The 15,167-nt window shown below is 36.8% G+C and overlaps 1 protein-coding gene across 5 annotated transcripts in view; it reads right to left on the bottom strand.

Moving 5' to 3' along the window:
- The window catches only part of LOC133645335 (uncharacterized), an 82,200-nt gene that overhangs the window by 10,445 nt on the left and 56,588 nt on the right, over nucleotides 1-15,167 (bottom strand). Inside the window, exon 5 of one of the 5 annotated variants that reach the window (XM_062040227.1) lies at nucleotides 2,043-2,514. The exons of 2 other annotated variants lie outside the window; for them this stretch is intronic. In XM_062040227.1, coding sequence (XP_061896211.1) covers nucleotides 2,493-2,514 — 22 coding nt within the window. In that variant the 3' untranslated portion in view covers nucleotides 2,043-2,492. Of the gene's footprint in view, nucleotides 1-2,042; nucleotides 2,515-15,167 lie in introns of those variants that run through there. 2 more of the 5 variants (XM_062040230.1, XM_062040229.1) reach the window with 2 other exon arrangements.

Below are 15,167 nucleotides of genomic sequence, written 5' to 3'. Positions count from 1 at the left end.
AATAAAAAAATATGATTAATAAAAACATGTCTAATTGCAATTGTGATAAAAAAAATTAGATAATAAAAAACACAAATTTGTATAATTAATTATCAATACAATTATCTTTTAATTAAATTATTCCACTAGTTCTACTTCCTCCATTTTTTCCCCAATTATCTTTCTTGTATTTGGTTTATTCATTATCCAATTAGAATTGTTTCATCTATTTTATTATCTCAATTGCAATTAGTCAGACCAGGAGAGCTGATTGGTCAACACTCACAATGAATTAATTATCTATCTTTCTATTCCCACCCATCCCAGCCTAGGAATTACTGATACACCCCCACATCGTCCGGCATCCCCACTTCTGCATACTTTGGCTTGGCAAGCCGATCGACCTGACAGGGATTGAACCCAGAACCCTTTGATTGAGAGATAGCTGTTTAACCATTCAGCTATCCTTGGTCTATCTTGTTACCAGATTTCGGGCCCCAATGACATATATAATTGAGAACCTTTAAACTATCATACAAAAGATTTATTCCTCTGACAAGATCTTTACCTGTTTCAGAGTGACCTGACTGGGATTTGGACCCAGAACCCTTTGATTGGGAGCTAGCTGCTTTAAACATTCAGCTATCCTTGGTATTCTTGAAGGCAGATTTCGGTCCCCAATGACATATTTAATTATATGTGATTTAGAACCTGTCTCAGTAAACTATGATATAAAAGAGTAATTTCTCTGACTGGATATTTCCTAGTCACCAAACGATCTGACTGGGATTTGAACCCAGTCCCATTTGATTGGGCACTAGCTGCTTTGACCACTAAGCTATTCTTGGTCTTCTTGAAGCTAGATTTCGGGCCCCAATGACATATTTAATTGAGAACCTGTCTCACAAAATCACAATGATAGTGAAACAAAACACTAACTCCCTACTGGGATTTGAACCCAGTACCCCTTGCTTGGTGGCCAACAGTGTTAACCACTCAGCTATCCCAGGTCTTGCAGAGCTAGATTCCAGGCCCTAATGACAAATATAATGGAGGACCCGTCTTAGTGAACTACGATGGAGGTGAACCAAAACTTTGGAGCTTTGTTAAGTTACTGATCAAGCAAATAGTCAATCATGACATTGCTGGTTTTACTGCTGTTGGGCAGCACACACACACAGAGTACTTACAAGCAGACACAGTGTGTAGACAGAAAAGGGAGAATGGACGCATTTTGGTGTAAAAAGTCAAGATAAAGGTGAAGTTATAACACTGAAACACCCTCAGGAAGAGCTGCTTTAAGACATGGCTAACTAGCTCGCAGCTAACACACATCCACAGTGTTTCAGCTACTTCTAAATCACTAATCCTGGCCTCCATGGCGACAAATAAAGTAAGTTTTTTACAAGTAGCATTATCACTGGAGGACGAGGAATAGCTAAACATGCTTCACTACACACCGTAGGAGGATACAATATCTCACCACCGTCACAATGTAAACAAATGCCATGGGTGGATCTACACCTGACATCTACTGTAATGATACCAAGTACAAGAGCGTATCTAGTCGATACTACTATGATTACATCGATATTTTTTATCGTCACAAAATCTTTTTTCCTTCTTTTAAAATGTATATTATGTTTATAAAGTCAGTAAATACGTCCCTGGACACATGAGGACTTTGAAAATGACCAATGTATGATCCTGTTACTACTTGGTATCAGATCGATACCTAAATGTGTGGTATCATCCAAAACTAATGTAAAGTATCAAAGAAGAGAAGAATAAGTGATTATTACATTTGAACAAAAGTGTAGATAGAAAATGTTGAAACAGAAAATAAGCAGATTTTAACAGCAAATGAACAAGTAGATTAATAATCAATTTTTGCAGTTTGTCCCTCATAATGTGTACAAAATAATAGGTGTATAAATGACACAATATGTTAATGCATACGTCAGCAGACTAATTAGGAGTCTTTGTTTGTTTACTTATTACTAAAAGACAAGTTGTCTAGTATGTTCACTATTTTATTTGAGGACTAAATGACAATAATAAACATATGTTTCATGTACACTAAGATGTTTTGTTCAAATAAAGCCAATAATGCAATTTTTTGTGGTACCCTTTTTTTTAGAAAAGTATCAAAATACATTTTGGTACCGGTACTGTTACGTAAGACGAAGGGGGAAGGAGACGGTACGACAGCAGGAGGTCTAGCTCAACGGGTTTTATTTGAGCTTGATGATTACGTCGGGTGTGTATGCTACTATGTGTGTGGATGCAGGGCTATGTGTAGAAGTTAACCAAATATAAGTTACCAGAGGTTATTGTAAGTGTGTGTTGGTTGTGGCAGCAAAGAAGTCCAGAGGGGCGAAGCAAAAGAGGTTCGTGATCCGAGCGAGGTCCGTGGGGGCAGGAGAGAGGCGTCCAGAAGTCCAGGTCCGAGTGCGGAGGTGGAGGAAGGCAGTCAGAGTCCAGGGGGAAGATCGGCAGGTGAGGCGCACGACTCACTGCGGAGACACGGAGGTACTGTGGGAACAGGAGATGACATTTTTAGGTTTTGTAGGGACTCCTGATGACGTTTTGAGACATCTCCTACAACTACAACACCAGAATTGTGCTGCTGAATCAAGTCCGTTTTTTGGCATTTTTACGACAGGGTCCCCTTACGACATTTTAGCAAAAAATGTTTTTCGTAAAAAATGCATTTTCTTACTTTTTCTTACATTTACAGGTTTAGTCGGGACTCCTGATGACGTTTTGAGACATCTCCTACAACTACAGCACCAGAATTGTGCTGCTCAAACAAGTCCGTTTTTTGAATTTTTTTTTGTAAAAAAAAAGTTTTCCCAAAAAAAGCATTTTATGCCATTTTTAGGTTTTGTAGGGACTCCTGATGACGTTTTAAGACATCTCCTACAACTACAGCACCAGAATTGTGCTGCTGAATCAAGTCCGTTTTTTGGCATTTTTACGACAGGGTCCCCCCTTACGACATTTTAGCAAAAAATGTTTTTCTTAAAAAATGCATTTTCTTACATTTTCTTACATTTGCGGGTTTAGTCGGGACTCCTGATGACGTTTTGAGACATCTCCTACAACTACAGCACCAGAATTGTGCTGCTCAAACAAGTCCGTTTTTTGAATTTTTTTTTGTAAAAAAAAAGTTTTCCCAAAAAAAGCATTTTATGCCATTTTTAGGTTTTGTAGGGACTCCTGATGACGTTTTGAGACATCTCCTACAACTACAGCACCAGAATTGTACTGCTGAAGCAAGTCCGTTTTTTGGCATTTTTACGACAGGGTCCCCCCTTACGACATTTTAGCAAAAAATGTTTTTCTTAAAAAATGCATTTTCTTACATTTACGGGTTTAGTCGGGACTCCTGATGACGTTTTGAGACATCTCCTACAACTACAGCACCAGAATTGTGCTGCTCAAACAAGTCCGTTTTTTGAATTTTTTTTTGTAAAAAAAAAGTTTTCCCAAAAAAAGCATTTTATGCCATTTTTAGGTTTTGTAGGGACTCCTGATGACGTTTTGAGACATCTCCTACAACTACAGCACCAGAATTATACTGCTGAAGCAAGTCCGTTTTTTGGCATTTTTACGACAGGGTCCCCCCTTACGACATTTTAGCAAAAAATGTTTTTCTTAAAAAATGCATTTTCTTACATTTTCTTACATTTACGGGTTTAGTCGGGACTCCTGATGACGTTTTGAGACATCTCCTACAACTACAGCACCAGAATTGTGCTGCTCAAACAAGTCCGTTTTTTTAATTTTTTTTTGTAAAAAAAAAGTTTTCCCAAAAAAAGCATTTTATGCCATTTTTAGGTTCTGTAGGGACTCCTGATGACGTTTTGAGACATCTCCTACAACTACAGCACCAGAATTGTGCTGCTCAAACAAGTCCGTTTTTTGAATTTTTTTTTGTAAAAAAAAAGTTTTCCCAAAAAAAGCATTTTATGCCATTTTTAGGTTTTGTAGGGACTCCTGATGACGTTTTGAGACATCTCCTACAACTACAGCACCAGAATTATACTGCTGAAGCAAGTCCGTTTTTTGGCATTTTTACGACAGGGTCCCCCCTTACGACATTTTAGCAAAAAATGTTTTTCTTAAAAAATGCATTTTCTTACATTTTCTTACATTTACGGGTTTAGTCGGGACTCCTGATGACGTTTTGAGACATCTCCTACAACTACAGCACCAGAATTGTGCTGCTCAAACAAGTCCGTTTTTTGAATTTTTTTTTGTAAAAAAAAAGTTTTCCCAAAAAAAGCATTTTATGCCATTTTTAGGTTTTGTAGGGACTCCTGATGACGTTTTGAGACATCTCCTACAACTACAGCACCAGAATTGTGCTGCTGAATCAAGTCCGTTTTTTGGCATTTTTACGACAGGGTCCCCCCTTACGACATTTTAGCAAAAAATGTTTTTCTTAAAAAATGCATTTTCTTACATTTACGGGTTTAGTCGGGACTCCTGATGACGTTTTGAGACATCTCCTACAACTACAGCACCAGAATTGTGCTGCTGAAGCAAGTCTGTTTTTTGAATTTTTTTTTGTAAAAAAAAAAGTTTTCCCAAAAAAAGCATTTTATGCCATTTTTAGGTTTTGTAGGGACTCCTGATGACGTTTTGAGACATCTCCTACAACTACAGCACCAGAATTGTACTGCTGAAGCAAGTCCGTTTTTTGGCATTTTTACGACAGGGTCCCCCCTTACGACATTTTAGCAAAAAATGTTTTTCTTAAAAAATGCATTTTCTTACATTTTCTTACATTTACGGGTTTAGTCGGGACTCCTGATGACGTTTTGAGACATCTCCTACAACTACAGCACCAGAATTGTGCTGCTCAAACAAGTCCGTTTTTTGAAATTTTTTTTGTAAAAAAAAAGTTTTCCCAAAAAAAGCATTTTATGCCATTTTTAGGTTTTGTAGGGACTCCTGATGACGTTTTGAGACATCTCCTACAACTACAGCACCAGAATTGTACTGCTGAAGCAAGTCCGTTTTTTGGCATTTTTACGACAGGGTCCCCCCTTACGACATTTTAACAAAAAATGTTTTTCTTAAAAAATGCATTTTCTTACATTTTCTTACATTTACGGGTTTAGTCGGGACTCCTGATGACGTTTTGAGACATCTCCTACAACTACAGCACCAGAATTGTGCTGCTGAAGCAAGTCTGTTTTTTGAATTTTTTTTTGTAAAAAAAAAGTTTTCCCAAAAAAAGCATTTTATGCCATTTTTAGGTTTTGTAGGGACTCCTGATGACGTTTTGAGACATCTCCTACAACTACAGCACCAGAATTGTGCTGCTGAATCAAGTCCGTTTTTTGGAATTTTTACGACAGGGTCCCCCCTTACGACATTTTAGCAAAAAATGTTTTTCTTAAAAAATGCATTTTCTTACATTTTCTTACATTTACGGGTTTAGTCGGGACTCCTGATGACGTTTTGAGACATCTCCTACAACTACAGCACCAAAATTGTGCTGCTCAAACAAGTCCGTTTTTTGAATTTTTTTTTGTAAAAAAAAAGTTTTCCCAAAAAAAGCATTTTATGCCATTTTTAGGTTTTGTAGGGACTCCTGATGACGTTTTAAGACATCTCCTACAACTACAGCACCAGAATTGTGCTGCTGAATCAAGTCCGTTTTTTGGAATTTTTACGACAGGGTCCCCCCTTACGACATTTTAGCAAAAAATGTTTTTCTTAAAAAATGCATTTTCTTACATTTTCTTACATTTACGGGTTTAGTCGGGACTCCTGATGACGTTTTGAGACATCTCCTACAACTACAGCACCAGAATTGTGCTGCTGAAGCAAGTCCGTTTTTTGAAATTTTTTTTGTAAAAAAAAAGTTTTCCCAAAAAAAGCATTTTATGCCATTTTTAGGTTTTGTAGGGACTCCTGATGACGTTTTGAGACATCTCCTACAACTACAGCACCAGAATTGTGCTGCTGAATCAAGTCCGTTTTTTGGAATTTTTACGACAGGGTCCCCCCTTACGACATTTTAGCAAAAAATGTTTTTCTTAAAAAATGCATTTTCTTACATTTTCTTACATTTACGGGTTTAGTCGGGACTCCTGATGACGTTTTGAGACATCTCCTACAACTACAGCACCAGAATTGTGCTGCTCAAACAAGACCGTTTTTTGAATTTTTTTTTGTAAAAAAAAAGTTTTCCCAAAAAAAGCATTTTATGCCATTTTTAGGTTTTGTAGGGACTCCTGATGACGTTTTGAGACATCTCCTACAACTACAGCACCAGAATTGTACTGCTGAAGCAAGTCCGTTTTTTGGCATTTTTACCACAGGGTCCCCCCTTACGACATTTTAGCAAAAAATGTTTTTCTTAAAAAATGCATTTTCTTACATTTACGGGTTTAGTCGGGACTCCTGATGACGTTTTGAGACATCTCCTACAACTACAGCACCAGAATTGTGCTGCTGAAGCAAGTCTGTTTTTTGAAATTTTTTTTGTAAAAAAAAAGTTTTCCCAAAAAAAGCATTTTATGCCATTTTTAGGTTTTGTAGGGACTCCTGATGACGTTTTGAGACATCTCCTACAACTACAGCACCAGAATTGTGCTGCTGAATCAAGTCCGTTTTTTGGAATTTTTACGACAGGGTCCCCCCTTACGACATTTTAGCAAAAAATGTTTTTCTTAAAAAATGCATTTTCTTACATTTTCTTACATTTGCGGGTTTAGTCGGGACTCCTGATGACGTTTTGAGACATCTCCTACAACTACAGCACCAGAATTGTGCTGCTCAAACAAGTCCGTTTTTTGAATTTTTTTTTGTAAAAAAAAAGTTTTCCCAAAAAAAGCATTTTATGCCATTTTTAGGTTTTGTAGGGACTCCTAATGACGTTTTGAGACATCTCCTACAACTACAGCACCAGAATTGTGCTGCTGAAGCAAGTCTGTTTTTTAAATTTTTTTTTGTAAAAAAAAAGTTTTCCCAAAAAAAGCATTTTATGCCATTTTTAGGTTTTGTAGGGACTCCTGATGACGTTTTGAGACATCTACAACTACAGCACCAGAATTGTACTGCTGAAGCAAGTCCGTTTTTTGGAATTTTTACGACAGGGTCCCCCCTTACGACATTTTAGCAAAAAATGTTTTTCTTAAAAAATGCATTTTCTTACATTTACGGGTTTAGTCGGGACTCCTGATGACGTTTTGAGACATCTCCTACAACTACAGCACCAGAATTGTGCTGCTGAAGCAAGTCTGTTTTTTGAAATTTTTTTTGTAAAAAAAAAGTTTTCCCAAAAAAAGCATTTTATGCCATTTTTAGGTTTTGTAGGGACTCCTGATGACGTTTTGAGACATCTCCTACAACTACAGCACCAGAATTGTGCTGCTGAATCAAGTCCGTTTTTTGGCATTTTTACGACAGGGTCCCCCCTTACGACATTTTAGCAAAAAATGTTTTTCTTAAAAAATGCATTTTCTTACATTTTCTTACATTTACGGGTTTAGTCGGGACTCCTGATGACGTTTTGAGACATCTCCTACAACTACAGCACCAGAATTGTGCTGCTCAAACAAGTCCGTTTTTTGAAATTTTTTTTGTAAAAAAAAAGTTTTCCCAAAAAAAGCATTTTATGCCATTTTTAGGTTTTGTAGGGACTCCTGATGACGTTTTGAGACATCTCCTACAACTACAGCACCAGAATTGTACTGCCGAAGCAAGTCCGTTTTTTGGCATTTTTACGACAGGGTCCCCCCTTACGACATTTTAGCAAAAAATGTTTTTCTTAAAAAATGCATTTTCTTACATTTTCTTACATTTACGGGTTTAGTCGGGACTCCTGATGACGTTTTGAGACATCTCCTACAACTACAGCACCAGAATTGTGCTGCTGAAGCAAGTCCGTTTTTTGAAATTTTTTTTGTAAAAAAAAAGTTTTCCCAAAAAAAGCATTTTATGCCATTTTTAGGTTTTGTAGGGACTCCTGATGACGTTTTGAGACATCTCCTACAACTACAGCACCAGAATTGTGCTGCTGAATCAAGTCCGTTTTTTGGAATTTTTACGACAGGGTCCCCCCTTACGACATTTTAGCAAAAAATGTTTTTCTTAAAAAATGCATTTTCTTACATTTTCTTACATTTACGGGTTTAGTCGGGACTCCTGATGACGTTTTGAGACATCTCCTACAACTACAGCACCAGAATTGTGCTGCTCAAACAAGTCCGTTTTTTGAAATTTTTTTTGTAAAAAAAAAGTTTTCCCAAAAAAAGCATTTTATGCCATTTTTAGGTTTTGTAGGGACTCCTGATGACGTTTTGAGACATCTCCTACAACTACAGCACCAGAATTGTACTGCCGAAGCAAGTCCGTTTTTTGGCATTTTTACGACAGGGTCCCCCCTTACGACATTTTAGCAAAAAATGTTTTTCTTAAAAAATGCATTTTCTTACATTTTCTTACATTTACGGGTTTAGTCGGGACTCCTGATGACGTTTTGAGACATCTCCTACAACTACAGCACCAGAATTGTGCTGCTCAAACAAGTCCGTTTTTTGAATTTTTTTTTGTAAAAAAAAAGTTTTCCCAAAAAAAGCATTTTATGCCATTTTTAGGTTTTGTAGGGACTCCTGATGACGTTTTAAGACATCTCCTACAACTACAGCACCAGAATTGTGCTGCTGAATCAAGTCCGTTTTTTGGAATTTTTACGACAGGGTCCCCCCTTACGACATTTTAGCAAAAAATGTTTTTCTTAAAAAATGCATTTTCTTACATTTTCTTACATTTACGGGTTTAGTCGGGACTCCTGGTGACGTTTTGAGACATCTCCTACAACTACAGCACCAGAATTGTGCTGCTGAAGCAAGTCTGTTTTTTGAAATTTTTTTTGTAAAAAAAAAGTTTTCCCAAAAAAAGCATTTTATGCCATTTTTAGGTTTTGTAGGGACTCCTGATGACGTTTTGAGACATCTCCTACAACTACAGCACCAGAATTGTGCTGCTGAATCAAGTCCGTTTTTTGGAATTTTTACGACAGGGTCCCCCCTTACGACATTTTAGCAAAAAATGTTTTTCTTAAAAAATGCATTTTCTTACATTTTCTTACATTTACGGGTTTAGTCGGGACTCCTGATGACGTTTTGAGACATCTCCTACAACTACAGCACCAGAATTGTGCTGCTCAAACAAGTCCGTTTTTTGAATTTTTTTTTGTAAAAAAAAAGTTTTCCCAAAAAAAGCATTTTATGCCATTTTTAGGTTTTGTAGGGACTCCTGATGACGTTTTGAGACATCTCCTACAACTACAGCACCAGAATTGTGCTGCTGAATCAAGTCCGTTTTTTGGAATTTTTACGACAGGGTCCCCCCTTACGACATTTTAGCAAAAAATGTTTTTCTTAAAAAATGCATTTTCTTACATTTTCTTACATTTACGGGTTTAGTCGGGACTCCTGATGACGTTTTGAGACATCTCCTACAACTACAGCACCAGAATTGTGCTGCTGAATCAAGTCCGTTTTTTGGCATTTTTACGACAGGGTCCCCCCTTACGACATTTTAGCAAAAAATGTTTTTCTTAAAAAATGCATTTTCTTACATTTTCTTACATTTACGGGTTTAGTCGGGACTCCTGATGACGTTTTGAGACATCTCCTACAACTACAGCACCAGAATTGTGCTGCTCAAACAAGTCCGTTTTTTGAATTTTTTTTTGTAAAAAAAAAGTTTTCCCAAAAAAAGCATTTTATGCCATTTTTAGGTTTTGTAGGGACTCCTGATGACGTTTTGAGACATCTCCTACAACTACAGCACCAGAATTGTACTGCCGAAGCAAGTCCGTTTTTTGGCATTTTTACGACAGGGTCCCCCCTTACGACATTTTAGCAAAAAATGTTTTTCTTAAAAAATAAATTTTCTTACATTTTCTTACATTTACGGGTTTAGTCGGGACTCCTGATGACGTTTTGAGACATCTCCTACAACTACAGCACCAGAATTGTGCTGCTGAATCAAGTCCGTTTTTTGGAATTTTTACGACAGGGTCCCCCCTTACGACATTTTAGCAAAAAATGTTTTTCTTAAAAAATGCATTTTCTTACATTTTCTTACATTTACGGGTTTAGTCGGGACTCCTGATGACGTTTTGAGACATCTCCTACAACTACAGCACCAGAATTGTGCTGCTCAAACAAGTCCGTTTTTTGAATTTTTTTTTGTAAAAAAAAAGTTTTCCCAAAAAAAGCATTTTATGCCATTTTTAGGTTTTGTAGGGACTCCTGATGACGTTTTAAGACATCTCCTACAACTACAGCACCAGAATTGTGCTGCTGAATCAAGTCCGTTTTTTGGAATTTTTACGACAGGGTCCCCCCTTACGACATTTTAGCAAAAAATGTTTTTCTTAAAAAATGCATTTTCTTACATTTTCTTACATTTACGGGTTTAGTCGGGACTCCTGATGACGTTTTGAGACATCTCCTACAACTACAGCACCAGAATTGTGCTGCTCAAACAAGTCCATTTTTTGAATTTTTTTTTGTAAAAAAAAAGTTTTCCCAAAAAAAGCATTTTATGCCATTTTTAGGTTTTGTAGGGACTCCTGATGACGTTTTGAGACATCTCCTACAACTACAGCACCAGAATTGTACTGCCGAAGCAAGTCCGTTTTTTGGCATTTTTACGACAGGGTCCCCCCTTACGACATTTTAGCAAAAAATGTTTTTCTTAAAAAATGCATTTTCTTACATTTTCTTACATTTACGGGTTTAGTCGGGACTCCTGATGACGTTTTGAGACATCTCCTACAACTACAGCCCCAGAATTGTGCTGCTCAAACAAGTCCGTTTTTTGAAATTTTTTTTGTAAAAAAAAAGTTTTCCCAAAAAAAGCATTTTATGCCATTTTTAGGTTTTGTAGGGACTCCTGATGACGTTTTGAGACATCTCCTACAACTACAGCACCAGAATTGTACTGCCGAAGCAAGTCCGTTTTTTGGCATTTTTACGACAGGGTCCCCCCTTACGACATTTTAGCAAAAAATGTTTTTCTTAAAAAATGCATTTTATTACATTTTCTTACATTTACGGGTTTAGTCGGGACTCCTGATTACGTTTTGAGACATCTCCTACAACTACAGCACCAGAATTGTGCTGCTCAAACAAGTCCGTTTTTTGAATTTTTTTTTGTAAAAAAAAAGTTTTCCCAAAAAAAGCATTTTATGCCATTTTTAGGTTTTGTAGGGACTCCTGATGACGTTTTAAGACATCTCCTACAACTACAGCACCAGAATTGTGCTGCTGAATCAAGTCCGTTTTTTGGAATTTTTACGACAGGGTCCCCCCTTACGACATTTTAGCAAAAAATGTTTTTCTTAAAAAATGCATTTTCTTACATTTTCTTACATTTACGGGTTTAGTCGGGACTCCTGATGACGTTTTGAGACATCTCCTACAACTACAGCACCAGAATTGTGCTGCTCAAACAAGTCTGTTTTTTGAAATTTTTTTTGTAAAAAAAAAGTTTTCCCAAAAAAAGCATTTTATGCCATTTTTAGGTTTTGTAGGGACTCCTGATGACGTTTTGAGACATCTCCTACAACTACAGCACCAGAATTGTGCTGCTGAATCAAGTCCGTTTTTTGGCATTTTTACGACAGGGTCCCCCCTTACGACATTTTAGCAAAAAATGTTTTTCTTAAAAAATGCATTTTCTTACATTTTCTTACATTTACTGGTTTAGTCGGGACTCCTGATGACGTTTTGAGACATCTCCTACAACTACAGCACCAGAATTGTGCTGCTGAAGCAAGTCTGTTTTTTGAAAATTTTTTTGTAAAAAAAAAAGTTTTCCCAAAAAAAGCATTTTATGCCATTTTTAGGTTTTGTAGGGACTCCTGATGACGTTTTGAGACATCTCCTACAACTACAGCACCAGAATTGTACTGCCGAAGCAAGTCCGTTTTTTGGCATTTTTACGACAGGGTCCCCCCTTACGACATTTTAGCAAAAAATGTTTTTCTTAAAAAATGCATTTTCTTACATTTTCTTACATTTACGGGTTTAGTCGGGACTCCTGATGACGTTTTGAGACATCTCCTACAACTACAGCACCAGAATTGTGCTGCTGAATCAAGTCCGTTTTTTGGCATTTTTACGACAGGGTCCCCCCTTACGACATTTTAGCAAAAAATGTTTTTTTTAAAAAATGCATTTTCTTACATTTTCTTACATTTACGGGTTTAGTCGGGACTCCTGATGACGTTTTGAGACATCTCCTACAACTACAGCACCAGAATTGTGCTGCTCAAACAAGTCCGTTTTTTGAATTTTTTTTTGTAAAAAAAAAGTTTTCCCAAAAAAAGCATTTTATGCCATTTTTAGGTTTTGTAGGGACTCCTGATGACGTTTTAAGACATCTCCTACAACTACAGCACCAGAATTGTGCTGCTGAATCAAGTCCGTTTTTTGGAATTTTTACGACAGGGTCCCCCCTTACGACATTTTAGCAAAAAATGCTTTTCTTAAAAAATGCATTTTCTTACATTTTCTTACATTTACGGGTTTAGTCGGGACTCCTGATGACGTTTTGAGACATCTCCTACAACTACAGCACCAGAATTGTGCTGCTCAAACAAGTCTGTTTTTTGAAATTTTTTTTGTAAAAAAAAAGTTTTCCCAAAAAAAGCATTTTATGCCATTTTTAGGTTTTGTAGGGACTCCTGATGACGTTTTGAGACATCTCCTACAACTACAGCACCAGAATTGTGCTGCTGAATCAAGTCCGTTTTTTGGCATTTTTACGACAGGGTCCCCCCTTACGACATTTTAGCAAAAAATGTTTTTCTTAAAAAATGCATTTTCTTACATTTTCTTACATTTACGGGTTTAGTCGGGACTCCTGATGACATTTTGAGACATCTCCTACAACTACAGCACCAGAATTGTGCTGCTCAAACAAGTCCGTTTTTTGAATTTGTTTTTGTAAAAAAAAAGTTTTCCCAAAAAAAGCATTTTATGCCATTTTTAGGTTTTGTAGGGACTCCTGATGACGTTTTAAGACATCTCCTACAACTACAGCACCAGAATTGTGCTGCTGAATCAAGTCCGTTTTTTGGAATTTTTACGACAGGGTCCCCCCTTACGACATTTTAGCAAAAAATGTTTTTCTTAAAAAATGCATTTTCTTACATTTTCTTACATTTACGGGTTTAGTCGGGACTCCTGATGACGTTTTGAGACATCTCCTACAACTACAGCACCAGAATTGTGCTGCTGAAGCAAGTCCGTTTTTTGAAAATTTTTTTGTAAAAAAAAAGTTTTCCCAAAAAAAGCATTTTATGCCATTTTTAGGTTTTGTAGGGACTCCTGATGACGTTTTGAGACATCTCCTACAACTACAGCACCAGAATTGTACTGCAGAAGCAAGTCCGTTTTTTGGCATTTTTACGACAGGGTCCCCCCTTACGACATTTTAGCAAAAAATGTTTTTCTTAAAAAATGCATTTTCTTACATTTTCTTACATTTACGGGTTTAGTCGGGACTCCTGATGACGTTTTGAGACATCTCCTACAACTACAGCACCAGAATTGTGCTGCTGAATCAAGTCCGTTTTTTGGCATTTTTACGACAGGGTCCCCCCTTACGACATTTTAGCAAAAAATGTTTTTCTTAAAAAATGCATTTTCTTACATTTTCTTACATTTACGGGTTTAGTCGGGACTCCTGATGACGTTTTGAGACATCTCCTACAACTACAGCACCAGAATTGTGCTGCTCAAACAAGTCCGTTTTTTGAATTTTTTTTTGTAAAAAAAAAGTTTTCCCAAAAAAAGCATTTTATGCCATTTTTAGGTTTTGTAGGGACTCCTGATGACGTTTTAAGACATCTCCTACAACTACAGCACCAGAATTGTGCTGCTGAATCAAGTCCGTTTTTTGGAATTTTTACGACAGGGTCCCCCCCTTACGACATTTTAGCAAAAAATGTTTTTCTTAAAAAATGCATTTTCTTACATTTTCTTACATTTACGGGTTTAGTCGGGACTCCTGATGACGTTTTGAGACATCTCCTACAACTACAGCACCAGAATTGTGCTGCTCAAACAAGTCCGTTTTTTGAAATTTTTTTTGTAAAAAAAAAGTTTTCCCAAAAAAAGCATTTTATGCCATTTTTAGGTTTTGTAGGGACTCCTGATGACGTTTTGAGACATCTCCTACAACTACAGCACCAGAATTGTGCTGCTGAATCAAGTCCGTTTTTTGGCATTTTTACGACAGGGTCCCCCCTTACGACATTTTAGCAAAAAATGTTTTTCTTAAAAAATGCATTTTCTTACATTTTCTTACATTTACGGGTTTAGTCGGGACTCCTGATGACGTTTTGAGACATCTCCTACAACTACAGCACCAGAATTGTGCTGCTCAAACAAGTCCGTTTTTTGAATTTTTTTTTGTAAAAAAAAAGTTTTCCCAAAAAAAGCATTTTATGCCATTTTTAGGTTTTGTAGGGACTCCTGATGACGTTTTGAGACATCTCCTACAACTACAGCACCAGAATTGTGCTGCTGAATCAAGTCCGTTTTTTGGAATTTTTACGACAGGGTCCCCCCTTACGACATTTTAGCAAAAAATGTTTTTCTTAAAAAATGCATTTTCTTACATTTTCTTACATTTACGGGTTTAGTCGGGACTCCTGATGACGTTTTGAGACATCTCCTACAACTACAGCACCAGAATTGTGCTGCTGAATCAAGTCCGTTTTTTGGCATTTTTACGACAGGGTCCCCCCTTACGACATTTTAGCAAAAAATGTTTTTCTTAAAAAATGCATTTTCTTACATTTTCTTACATTTACGGGTTTAGTCGGGACTCCTGATGACGTTTTGAGACATATCCTACAACTACAGCACCAGAATTGTGCTGCTCAAACAAGTCCGTTTTTTGAATTTTTTTTTGTAAAAAAAAAGTTTTCCCAAAAAAAGCATTTTATGCCATTTTTAGGTTTTGTAGGGACTCCTGATGACGTTTTGAGACATCTCCTACAACTACAGCACCAGAATTGTGCTGCTGAATCAAGTCCGTTTTTTGGCATTTTTACGACAGGGTCCCCCCTTACGACATTTTAGCAAAAAATGTTTTTCTTAAAAAATGCATTTTCTTACATTTTCTTACATTTACGG

The sequence above is a fragment of the Entelurus aequoreus genome, unplaced genomic scaffold (assembly GCF_033978785.1).
Source record: "Entelurus aequoreus isolate RoL-2023_Sb unplaced genomic scaffold, RoL_Eaeq_v1.1 HiC_scaffold_41, whole genome shotgun sequence".
In the NCBI taxonomy this organism is placed as follows: Eukaryota; Metazoa; Chordata; class Actinopteri; order Syngnathiformes; family Syngnathidae; genus Entelurus; species Entelurus aequoreus.
This window is presented reverse-complemented; position numbering and strand designations above follow the sequence as displayed.